At 37.5% G+C, this 12756-nt stretch overlaps 1 protein-coding gene across 6 annotated transcripts in view; it reads right to left on the bottom strand.

The window, feature by feature from the left end:
• LOC149081762 (uncharacterized) overlaps positions 1 to 12756 on the bottom strand; it is a 97575-nt gene that overhangs the window by 6521 nt on the left and 78298 nt on the right. For 5 of the 6 annotated variants that reach the window (XM_089237193.1, XM_089237194.1, XM_089237196.1 and 2 more), the window contains one exon: positions 1580 to 3040. In XM_089237193.1, the coding sequence (XP_089093319.1) occupies positions 1580 to 3040 (1461 nt within the window). Of the gene's footprint in view, positions 1 to 1579; positions 3041 to 8951; positions 9551 to 12756 lie in introns of those variants that run through there. The other variant, XM_089237198.1, reaches the window with a different exon arrangement.

Genomic DNA, 12756 nt, shown 5'->3' with positions numbered 1-12756 from the left:
TTGTTTTGTTAGATTGGTTGGCTCTAGTTCGAGATAAAATGAAAATTAAATTTCAATGGTAATTAATACATAAGCAGCATGCAAATCACATTGAAACTATTATACAGTAAATCATTGGCAAAGATATTTCAGTGATTTTAATCATTTTGGGACACTTATTTCGAATCTGGCATTGGCTTTGCCGAACCGGCTCTAGTTTTTGCCATAATCACATTGTTGAGAGTATGGATTTGTATGCTGCTTATGTATTACCACACACAGAAATTTAATTTTCACTTTATCTCAAAAACTAGAGCCAATATGACAAAACCAATGCCAGATTCGAAATCAGCAGCCCCAATATACTCTCAAAACCATTAATCTAACATTAATTAAAATTTCCTTAACATAATTTTTTTGTTGAGCAGTGTTATTGTGGAATGAATTTATGTTGCTAGTGATCTTATAGATGTGATAAACAGAAGCAAGTTCCAGATGCTGAAGAACAGCTCTGGGACAGAAATGCCAAAAGCATAATGCATAAACTGAGAGCTAAAAAAAATTTCCCTAGCATAACTGATAAGCAGTTTAGCCTCGTTTTAATACATTGAAAGTTTTTTTGACAGTCTATGGGAAAAAATCCGACAAACCTAGGCATGAATAATTACAATCAGTCCTGACTTTGGGTGTAATGAAAAAAAAGAACATTTGGTAGGCGGTGCTTTGATGTGAATACGTTCTTTGTGCCTACCTTAATGTGATAGGTATTTTCTTTCAAACTGAGCACAACTCAAGTCTGCTACCAGAGGAAATTTACTGCCAATTGAGATGAGTTGTGGCAGAAGTGTGAGTACCTAGCAGTCTGAACGTGTATGTAGTATTATTGTGATACAATGTCGTCTATTTGTGTTACATCTTCGAGATGCAGCATAAAACAATTTTGTTACAAATGCACGCCTGCAAGCATAGTGTCCAGACCTTACTTACTAACCGAAACGGTGACCCAGTCCATATTCCAAAGAATATGAATTTCTAACCGATAGGTCACAGCCGGGGTAAAAAAGAGTATGATGGGACAGGAAGAGTCAAGGTGTGAAAAATCAAAGTATCATATCGAAAAATACACACGTACAGTTAAAAGCAAGGGCTGCTGGGAAAAAAAAGTACATTAGTACCTGGACAAAGTAGTGTCCAGACCAGAAGATGTTAAAAACCGTAGGGTATCATTGAATTGATATGGTGTGCTTGAATATATATTTATTTATTTTTCAAATCCTGGAATTTCTTCAGGATCTTGTTATTTTTTAGAAAATTTATTATTTTAGTTTAGGTGCCCAAAATTTTTTTCAGAACCAAAACTTTTACCCTAAGAAAAAGATCCAAAATAGGGTTTCTTTTGGCTTTTTCAGGGCATAGTGACCTTATATCATGGTGTTACATATGCTGCTATAAATTCTCTCAGGTTCTCAGCATGCAATTTAATAACTGAACAAAGAAAAATACCAACTTTTTAGTCGCCAGGGCAACCTGAGATTTGCCCAACTCTGAATTAATACATTAATTGGAGCAGCCTTAAAAAAATAACAGATGTAACACTAACCTGGGAAGTACCATTTTCCACACCATTAACTTGCTCAACATGGTGTGCGATCTCATTACTCTGAACTGTTTGTTTCTGGTCAACTTCTGCTTCATCAGCGACCTTTGCAGCTTCATCTGTAGGCGATAGAGGGCTTGGAGTTTCTTCAATTGGAGATTTTTCACCATCTCCAGCACTGTGCGCATCCCCATTCTGTTCGTGCTGAGGAATTTCACTTACGGGAATGACTTCTTTCTCTTGTGGCGCATTTTCGATCACTTGAACATCAGATTCATTCTGTATTGCTGGTGGGGATGAGGCTGGCACTTCTGTTTTCTCTTCAGGAGGAGACAAAACTTCAGGTGGGGTCGCCTGTTCTTGTTTGATTTCAACGATGACTTCTGGTTCTAGGACTGCCTGTGGTTCTTGTACAGGTTCAGGTTGTGCAACAGGTTCTTCGACTGTTTCTTTGGGAGACTCTACTGGTGACTTTGGTGATTCTACTGGCTCTGGAACTGCTTCTGCAACTGGAGTAGTGACGGCTTCCACTACTGTCTCTGGCTGCTGCTCTATTACAGGTTCTACTGGGATCTCTTTTGCAGGTATGATAGGAGATTGCACAGGTTCTTGTTCGACTGGTTTGTCTTCAACTACAGGAGCCTCTGCAACAGTTTCAGGTTTTGGCTGTTCGACATGTTCAGGTTTTACTTCTACTTGTTCTGGTTCAATCTTGATTACCTGTGGAACTTCAGGATTTGCCTCAATGACTGGTTCTGGCACTGTTTCCGTTAGCGATACAGATTTGGACTCAATGACAGGTTCTGGCACTGCCACAGATTCAGATTTCTGCTCAACAACAGGTTCTGCAGCAGGTTCAGATTTCTGTTCGACAACAGGTTCTGATACTGCAGTAGATTCAGATTTCTGCTCAACAACGGGTTCTGGCACTGCTACTGGTTCAGATTTCTGCTCAACCACAGGTTTGGGAATTGTTTCAGTAACAGTTTCTGGCTTGACTTCAACAATGGGTTCTGGCACAGATTCAACAACTTGTTCAACCTTTGTTTCAACAACAGGCTCAGGTTTTGCTTCCATAACAGTTTCTGTCTTTACTTCAGCCTTTTCTATTACAGGTGCTTCAATGGATTTCTGTACTTCTTCCACAATTTTTTCAGCAGCAACGGATAATTCCGATTGTTTCGCAGATTCTGTGACAACTTCCTGTTTGTCTTCTGCTTTTTGTGCTGCTTCTGCAACTTCCGTTTTTGTATCAACTGGAGAAGTTGATGGTTCAGAGGGCGACTGTACCTCTGAGAGTTGAGCAACTTTTTGTGTCTCTTTGTCTGGACTGTCTTCAACTATATCTGTGGGGGCATTTCCAGAACCAGTACTTTCAGTTTCAGCTTTTTTAGCTGATTCTTCCTCCTCTGGTTTCTTCTCACCTTCTGTATTTGGAGTAACTTCCATCTCGTCCTTTTTCTCCTGAAATCAAAAATATATATTTGAAAACTTGATAACAAATCAAAAACTTGAATGCTGCACTCAGACATTCACTCCACCATGGTAACTACAAAAGAAATCAGGTTATTACAGTTCATGGGTGGAGATACGGGAAGCGGGATGTAACCTCCCCCCAAATAAAAACTGTGGTTGACCTAACATGTGCATGCTAAGACCTAAGCGCAGCCAATTCATGAATTGTCAGTTTTGGTCAAAGTGTGATTTTCCAAAATGGCTTTTCAGACTTTAGCTAGTCAATTTGTGAATTGGCTACCACTAAACCCCGTATTTATCTCATTCTATATTTCTATGCAGAACTTCTAACAAATTGGTATATGTTGGAATGTGTGTTGTGAACCTAATGAAGTTTGTTTCGGTGTAATGCTTATTATAGTGCTGCCATCTGTTTTCCAAACTTGAGCAAATTGTAATGATTGAGGATTTGTACCTAGGCCTGCTGTGAAGTGGCTAGAGATCCTTGGCCAAAGTTTCGTGTGCTGTGGTGATGCAAGACAGTCCAGTAGGTGTCAAATCCATTTTTTTAAATTGCCAATACATGGCTACGAGGCCGTAGCAGGGGGGAATTGGGGGGGGGGGGTTCTGGTACCCCCGAAATGTGAGATAATGTCCAAATCTATTGTTCTATCACTTCGGTCCCCCCCCCCTCAAAAAAAGTGGTTCTCCTCCAAATGAAATTTCTGGCTACGTGCCTGCATGGCTATATATAATATCTGTGTTTGTCAAATTTTGATAACAAAACAAAGCAAAGCATCCTGACTGCAATGCCATAGCTAATGTATACATAATTTTATCAGGCAAAACTATGGCAATTTGGTGATACATCCACAAAAGGCTGGTTGCACTTACATTGTGGAGGAAGAAAGGGGAAAAAAAGAGCACGATAAAAATCAAAAGAAAGGAGCCAAAGAATGAACTAGCATGGAATAAATGAGAGAAGCATTAAATTAAAATGAGAGAAGCATTAAATTAAAATGAGAGAAGCATTAAATTAAAATGAGTACCTGATGAAGAACCTTGAAATGTCAGAGCTTGATAGGCATTTGCGAAATAATGCATATGTTGTTGTGCAAACAAAATCCAAACAAGATTGGATTGAAGTCTATTCCTATCTCTGCCCGCCCGACATAAAAATACTCTAATTGGTTTCTTCTCGCAAATGGAATATATATGCACAACTGGTGAATTTTACTGCAGTCTTAAGTTGTTGATCAGTCTACGCCATTTTAGAGAACCAAAGAATTGCAGTCATTCAGGATAAGATGACCACGGATCTTGTCTATTCTTTTTAGACTTTGGCCAAGAATCTCCAGGCACTTTACAAACTGACTGGAAGAAGTCTGAAATTCAGGCATTTGCTGTCAATTTACAACTAATTTGGCCGATTCGCAAACTGGCCAGTTTCGGGCTTTGAACCCATAACATTATATATATATATATATATATATATATATATATGTATATATATATATATATATATATATATATATATGTATATATATATATGTGTGTATACACACACACACACACACACACACATATATATATATATACATATATACATACATAGGCATACGCAGAATTTTCTCAAGGGGAGAGGTTAAAATTTTTTTTTCTTCTGGGGGGAGGGGAGATTGTTAAGTTTTCAATCTCTGCTTGAGGGGGGTTTTAGAATAACCCCCCCCCCCCTTTGCAAATGCTAATGTCTGATTATATATAGACATCATGCACTGTACCCCAATACCTTCAAATCTATTACCATTCATTCACCATCAGGTTACTTTGGAACATGTTGAGAGGCTTTTTTTGGCCGAGGACATTGTCTTTTGTTAGTTATTGGAATTTATGAAAACTTCTACAACTGAAATTTTGGGCTACACCCCTCTATTTTTTTTTGGAGAGTGCTTGGTTGTGCAAATAATCAGAATTATGTCTTTCTGTATGAGCGCGGGGGGGACGGGACTCCCCTTTCCCTGCATTGCAAGTCATCAGATAACTACAGCAGGCTATGATGCTCATCTATGGATGATGAAAGCAGTTTCAAGGATTGAACTGAGAAAAAAATTACAAAGGAAGAAATACTGTGTTTTTCTACTATTTTTTTTTTATGGGATGGAAGAGTTAACTACAGTAAATCCCGCTTACAATGTTTCCCTGCATAGTACAACTTATTTTCTTGATTCCAATTTTTATTAATATTAGGAGATTTCTCATTTGAAGCTCTTTCCCTCTTTCGTTTTGTCACGACTGTTTTTTTTTGCAATATGCTATATAAAGCACACAGGATCTACTGTACTTCCTTATGCACAGTGTTAGCTGTTGCTGGGTGGACAATGGTTTTTCCAAGACATGTATGGTGGTTTTCTTCTTTGGTCCCACAAGTCAGTCTTGGCTATAATAATTTTTTTATAATGATTATTTAAAAGATTAATCTGAGAATGAACAGATTCACATAAATGCAAATTATCCCACAACTGATTGCATTTGTTGCTATTTTCAGAATTTCATAAATGAATATTGAAAATGCATTTAAACATTTTGTTAAAATTTGAAAATTTATTAAATAATGCTAATGATTGCAGAGGAATTGTTAGGAACAGGAGATGGTGTGTGTCGCAATTCAGTCAGTCTTCTTGTTCTAGTGTAAATTTTAAAAATAACTGAGAATTTGTTATTAGTAATACTCAGTTGTGAACTTCTACTTTGAGGAAAAATATTGTGCGGTGGTGTATAATCTGCATGGGAAAATGCCTCTCGTATTCAAATATTGTTTTTTTTCTCTCTCTCTACAAGAAAACGAGAATCAACTTTTTTTAAACTCTTTTATATATGCCATCTATAAATCTAAAAAAAATTCACAAATACTTTTTTTTAAATATTCATTCTTATACCAACCTCTCAGAAGGGAGAAAGCTAGTGTTACATAATCAGCATCAAGAAATGTTAATGTTCTTTTTTTTAAATGTTTATTCCATGGTTTAAACAGTATTTAAATTTTCATATTTCGATTTTCCAAGAACAGGGAAAAGAGTTGCTGGAGCTTGTCCCCCCTATAAAGTCAGTTTTGAATGAAATGTGATAAAAAATATGGGCATCCAAACCTGAAGATATTTTAATAAATCAACTATAAGGAAAAAACAGGACATTCAGTGCAGGGCCGGAAGTAGAAGGGGGCAACTGCTCCGGACAGCAAAATTTAGGGAATGGCAGTTTTGGGTGGGAACAAAGAATACTTGTAGAATTTTAAAGTTGCTGGGGCTGCAAAATAATGTTTGCCCAAGTGGCTGAATCATACTTGTCCCGGGTTGCAAAATTCCTAGTCACTGCCCTGATTCAGTGAACGTGCCCAGCAAATGTGTCAAATCTATTTTGCAACTCACATCTAAAAGAAACTTTAGCATTTGAAATTCATGAGCACAATCAGGTATCATTTAAGCAATTTTCCGATTTCTCACTACCGATCCCAAAAACAGGTGGCAGCCCCTCCGCCAAACAACAATGCAAACGCTTTCCGGGGGGGGGGGGGCGTTTAGAAAACCGGCAAGTATAATTATTTGCTGCAGCAAAGTAGTGTTCAAGGTATTAGAACACTATTGATCAAGTATTGGTTTGTTTTTTTTTGTCATGCATCAACTATGGACACATAAGAAACTGCAGAAACGTATTCCTATCACGCTAATTTTCCCACAAGGCACCGCGTCCGCTAAGAGCGGCCCTGAGTGGTGAGTATGCAGGAATATTATAATAGAATTAATTGCACTTTATTTTTGGATGGTCCCTGTCATAAAACGAATACTTTGCGCCTTAAAACGCATACTTTCTATTAAGTATACATTTTATAGTGGAATACAAAATCCAACAGTTTTTGCAACGATTCATTACCGCTATTACCAAGGCCTGGATGTTGTTGCCCTAAAAAATTTTGAAAAATGACAAAAAACAATGCCCTAAAAATTGGGGGGGGGGGGAAGGAAGGGAAATGTAAAAATAATAACGTTTTCTTGAAAAATGTGGCATGTTCGGAAGTTTAAAGAAAAGTTTTGACAGCATAAAAATCGTATGCAAATGTTTTCACAACATTTAGATTTCATCAAAAAAGGCCCAAATTTTTTCTAATAAACGAGCATTCGTGAATCGGTTAAGAACACTGGCGTTATGCCCCCTCCCATAGGTTGGGCTGACAGGGCTCCGGTCCGAGACTATTCTTATAATTTTTTTGTTTTTTCACAAGATATTCACTTTTGAGAGGCCCCTGAAGAATCTGATCGGATGACCCTGTTGCTAGATGTGGAGGCCATAACTGATGTACTGTCATTATTAAGTGTTCAATGCAATCAGTATTCATATAATTTTAATTTTTTTAGAAATGGAAATGATTAAAAAGTGAAAAAAGAACTGAAAATGCTAAAAAATGCCCCAAAATTCAAAAAGTCCCAATAGTGAAAAAAATAAAAATGCATATGCCATCAACATCAGGGCGCTGGTTATTACTAATCGCAAATTATGGCATAATAAAAGAAATCGTGAATTGTTAATAAACGTTGAACATGACCCCCTCCTCCCTCTGACTAGTAGTGCGATAGTAATAGTATGCGTCTTAAAGAATGGCACAAACGAATTGATACTAAAATGTAATATGCGATTAGTTAATTTTTAATGAATTGATTATTAATTAACAAGTGTCCGATAGAAATGTTAAAAACCAACAAGTTCATGTTGGTTGATCTTGATTCGTTGAAAACGAACTTTGACTGTTCGGAGTAAATTAATTAGTAGTTAATTTGTTGATTATGAAATTATAGTGAAACAATTTTAACCAGCGGGCTCTTAATTATGCTGTAGTTAAAATGAATTTCGAAAGGAATGGAATTAATTACACTTTATTTTGGATGATATCCACTATAATACTTTATACCCTGTAAAGTGCAAAGTATTCGAATTTAAGTGTACTTATATTATTATCCTTACAACTATTATATTATCCCTTACAACAGGCCATTTTATAAAAAATTCAAACTGATGGGGCCACTTTGAGCAAAGGGCATAACCGTGTGGTGGGAGTCAATGATTGACAAAAAAAAAAACAATAGGTCATTGCCCACACTTAGAAAATTTATTAAACTTCCATAATCAATGAAAGTTTCCACCCCTGTAAGTCTGTTTCCTTCGCATAATAAGGGCGTTTTCCCGTATACATTGCGTACGCTTCGGAAGAAAAAAAACCCGAGAGGAAATATTTTTTTCTCGGCGCCGAAATATTGCATTTTGCGGCCCTCTACAATAGTTAAATGAACCTCCCCTCACTAAGTGATAGGGCTCTTAAATTTTTGAACTATCTCCCGATATAAATTTGAAGATCAGTATGGAGTATCTCGATCAACGACGTATGCAACTGGCAGAGCTGGACCCCAATGGCTGAGATTTTCGGTAAGCCTCCAGATCGGGATTTCTCACGGGCCCTTTTATAGTGAAACAAAACAAAAATTAACCTGGAAGAAATTTGACATCGCCCCTTCCGATCTGCCTAATCCACCAGAGCCCCCGCCCCCGAGGTAGATCCAACATACTCTCAGATTTTGGGTGGGGGCGGATTAAATACATACGTAGTCAATGAAGTTATATCCTATTTTAAGGTTCCGCAGCACCCTTCCTATCTGCTCACGTTCAAAAAATTCCAAAATCTAAATCATTATTCAACACTTCACATTATTCACAACAAATATGCCAATCAAAATTCAATAAGAAAAAACTATTTCAGCCCTATTCTATAGGAAGCTATACACGCACGAAATTCCTCACCGATCTAATAAAATTGATATTCACAATCAATCCAGATACCATTAAACATAAAAAGCCAAATATCAATTCGACTTACCATTATACCAAGTATTGACCCCAGTGGAAATTCTTCACAGAAAGTCTCTCCAAGAGTAAGTAGGAAAAAATTCACAGGCCTCCACACAGACTGAGAACTGATACAGTTTGGGGACCCGACATGGACATGTAATCTATAACAGGCCCCCTATCCGACTTTTTGTCCCCCTCCAGACGCTGACGTATAACCCATGTGACCACGTATCCCAACCAGTAAGAAACGAGGCTGAGAAAGTAAAAAAAAGTCATTTATAGGATGCCAGCCTTTTTTTTTTCTCGAATTTCTCCACCAAGACCTTTTTTTCTGCATCTTTTTCGACCTCAACAAAACTCGATCCTTCATAAGCTGCCAGGTAAAGTGAAATTCAACTGGCAATTGAACAAACCCTCCTTCACACAGCACTTATTTTGCTCTAAATGCTCGAAATTTCAAGGTTAACAGGAAATGTTACTAACTAGAGAACCACGAGGAGGGGAAATATTGAAAATAACTCACGGCAACTGGGAGAAAAAGCTTAGAAAATATTATAATCCGCACGATCCTCTCAATTGGAAGAAACAAAAATAGCCCGAAATCAGGACCAAGTCGGATCAAACAAAAGCCTTAGAGTAAAATCGAAAACATCTCCAAAAAAAACGGACCCTGACCTTCATGATAATCAAATTCATAGCTATAAGAGGAGAAACTCACCAAGGGGGATTTAGAATGAGGGAAATGGGGGAGTCTCAAAGGGCAGTTAGATATCATTCACTGAGGGGGAGGCTCACGATGACTCATGCAGTTTGAAAGATATTACGGATGAGAACAGCCTTAATAGCAAGAAACTCTTACAGCCCCCGTTTTACTGATGCAAACACCGAACTCTCACTTCTTTCTAAAATGATTCAAATGTAGGTTAATTTTTCTTCCAAAAGAGCTCGGCATTACCAATCTGAAATTACAGTCATGTAGAACTTAATACAGAGTTCACAGCGAAATCTGCTTGATCATTTTTCTGACCGAAACTCAAAAATTTCCAAGACTTCCGTAAGCAAAACTCCAGAGAAGAAATTCAGAATCTCAACCTTTGCCAAATTACGAATTTGTGTTTTCAAGTTCGTGTTTCTCCTCCTTCACAGAACTTTTCTCTGACAACTGCCAAATATTTTACATTTTTCCCGATCATTTTTCATTTCCTCTGACTTTCCAGGTCGCTACAGGCGTCCCTCGCTCTACGCGATTAGTTGGTTACGCAAAATAGTCGCGTAAGACGAAATCACGTGAAGTGAATTTATCGTGGGATGGATAGGGGGTTGGTTTTCTTCAGGATTTAAACCAGTGATTCCCAACGTGGGCGTTTGAATGTTTCGGGGGCGGTAGAAGCTACGGGTATAACATAGGTTCCTATGGTTTAGACTGCGTTGGGGGGCGGTGGGACAGAAAAAGTTGTGAAACTATGATTTAAACAAAAAAAAAATTTGAACCCAACAAACTTCTTTTAATGAATTATCTAAACCTTTATGAATAAATCCCGTGAAATCAGGCAATATTGAATGAATTAATAATAATTTTTACTTGTCACCACTACTTCTAATGAGTGTAGATGTTTCTTTCCTTGAAGAGCCTCGTATGATAGCCCGATAACCCTTAATGTGTTTCCAAACATTGAAGTCTTGTCGAGTTTGAGAATTTCTCTTGGATTCGATGTAGATGAGACAAATATAACATATTTCGCCGTCAAAAGGATTTATCTACGTTATGTATATCTTCAATTTGCAAGCCCATTTCCAGGAACTAAGTTGAACTTCAAGCCGAATTTCGCAGCTTGGAAGTCCCAAAATCAACTTTTAAAAATCACATAAAGCGAGGGATACCTGTAATGACAAACCCATACCAGAATTTAATAAATATTGATGAAATTAAAGATGTACAAGTGGCGATTCCAACTGGTGACAGGAAGGCTTTCTTGAATTCTCTAGAGTTCAAATCTAATTTTAACCAGAAGTTGTATCAGCGGGAAAATGGCGATTCTAATTTAATGAGGGTATTTTTGGGGAGGAGAAAGGAGGCTTTTCAACTTCTTAAACTTGTAAAAACTGTCTTTCTTGGGTGAAATACTAAATGAAATTGCTAATAAGAAAAATTAAATGAAAAACAAAAATTTAATTATAAAAAAATCGGAATAGTGAAAAAAGTTCAATGATTAGAGACTCCTGTGGCTGCCCCCCCCCATTTTCCCGTCCGTCGAGACGTCACTGATCCTAATTCGAAATTTCCATTATGCATTCAATTATTAATTTCGGACCATGTAATTTCTTTGTGGCCCTCGAACAGGCGCGGATCCAGGGCGATGTGTCGGGAGAGACGACTAATTGTATGGATTCGAAATTCGTTGGATCATATCCCGTTTTTTTTTACGGGACAGACCTATTTCCCTCATATTATTCGGCTCTTGGGAGGGTTGATCGCCCCCAAGGATCCTCGCTTGACAATTAGACGTCATACTATACAGGTACCAAGGCCAAATAAAACTCGTTTCCAAAAATTTTTCCTTTATTTAGCTCCCAAAATATTTAATTTACTTCCTCAGTTAATAAAAGAACAATCTTCATGTACATCTTTTTTTGTCAATTTAAAATCTTGGTTGTTAACTCAAGAAGATTTAAATTATCTGTTTGATATTGTAATGTAATCTTCTTTTATCTTGCATACGCTGCTAAATGCCAAATTTTTTTCGTTTATTAATTCCATTCCTGTTGCCACTTATTTCTTGGTGTTATATGTGTGTTTTTTTTTTCTTTTTCTCTCATTATTTATGCCGCAAGATATGTAAATCGGATATTGTTTTGTGGGCTCACAAGATTGCTTAGCCCCTAAATGTTTTGTAACTGTGTGTAAAAATCTTAAATAAAGGGAATTTGAATAATAGCTAAAGCATGGTGGTCAAGACCAGGCGCCGATTCAGAGCGATGTATCCTGAGGGACAATTTATTATATAGGTTTGTTGGATCACCGTACTGATTTTTCTTATTATATTCGACTCTTGGGAGGAATGATCGCACCCTTGGAATCCGCGCCTGCCAATGACTGGTTAAAAACTATTCAAGCAGCCCATCAAAAGGCTGAGCACCCTTGTTGCTCAGAGATGGAGTAAGATAGCTGGAAAAAAAAATCTACAATGCTGAGCTCAGCTAATCCTTGCATCCAACTAGAACACTACATGAGTTATACTAAAATACAGATACATATGTAACAAGATTGTAGCCAATCTCCGCCAAACATTCGAAAATCCTCAAATTAAGTTTACAGAGTAAAGTAACTAGCAGATAAAAACTAAAATTACGATACTATAGGTCCACCCCCTAGCTCTTTCCAACGTCCTCTGTGTAGCCCAAAGAGAACTTAATTCACCCAAGTATTTATAACTTTCTCATATAGTCAGTCCTCTTTTTCTCTCCCTCTGCCATTGCAATACATTACTAAAGAAAAATAACCCTCGTAACAGGATACATCAAGCGAAAAAAAATACAGGACCTAAAAACAGCCAAAAAAAAAAATGCAGTAGAGATAAGCAATCCTCCATCACGCTCAGTCACTTGACAGAAAACAGGCCTTGCGCAAAATGCAGCTGGGTGTGAAACCCCCTGATGTGGGAGGTCCCCTTAGCTTATATCCAAGGGGGCACTGAAATAGGGTTTTGAGGAGGGAGGGATATTCTTTACAGGCAAAAAGTCACACAGGAAATACCAATGATGATAGTCACGGGAGCGGGTGGAAAAAAAAGTTCTATATTCGGCAGCATTTTATTATTATGAAGTACTTCGCC

The sequence above is a fragment of the Pholcus phalangioides genome, unplaced genomic scaffold (genome assembly GCF_987345545.1).
Source record: "Pholcus phalangioides strain wild (caught in Gottingen) unplaced genomic scaffold, Ppha-v1.0 ptg000009l_1, whole genome shotgun sequence".
Taxonomy (NCBI): domain Eukaryota; kingdom Metazoa; phylum Arthropoda; class Arachnida; order Araneae; family Pholcidae; genus Pholcus; species Pholcus phalangioides.
The sequence above is the reverse complement of the archived record's forward strand: the minus strand, read 5'-3'. Positions and strand labels throughout refer to the sequence as shown.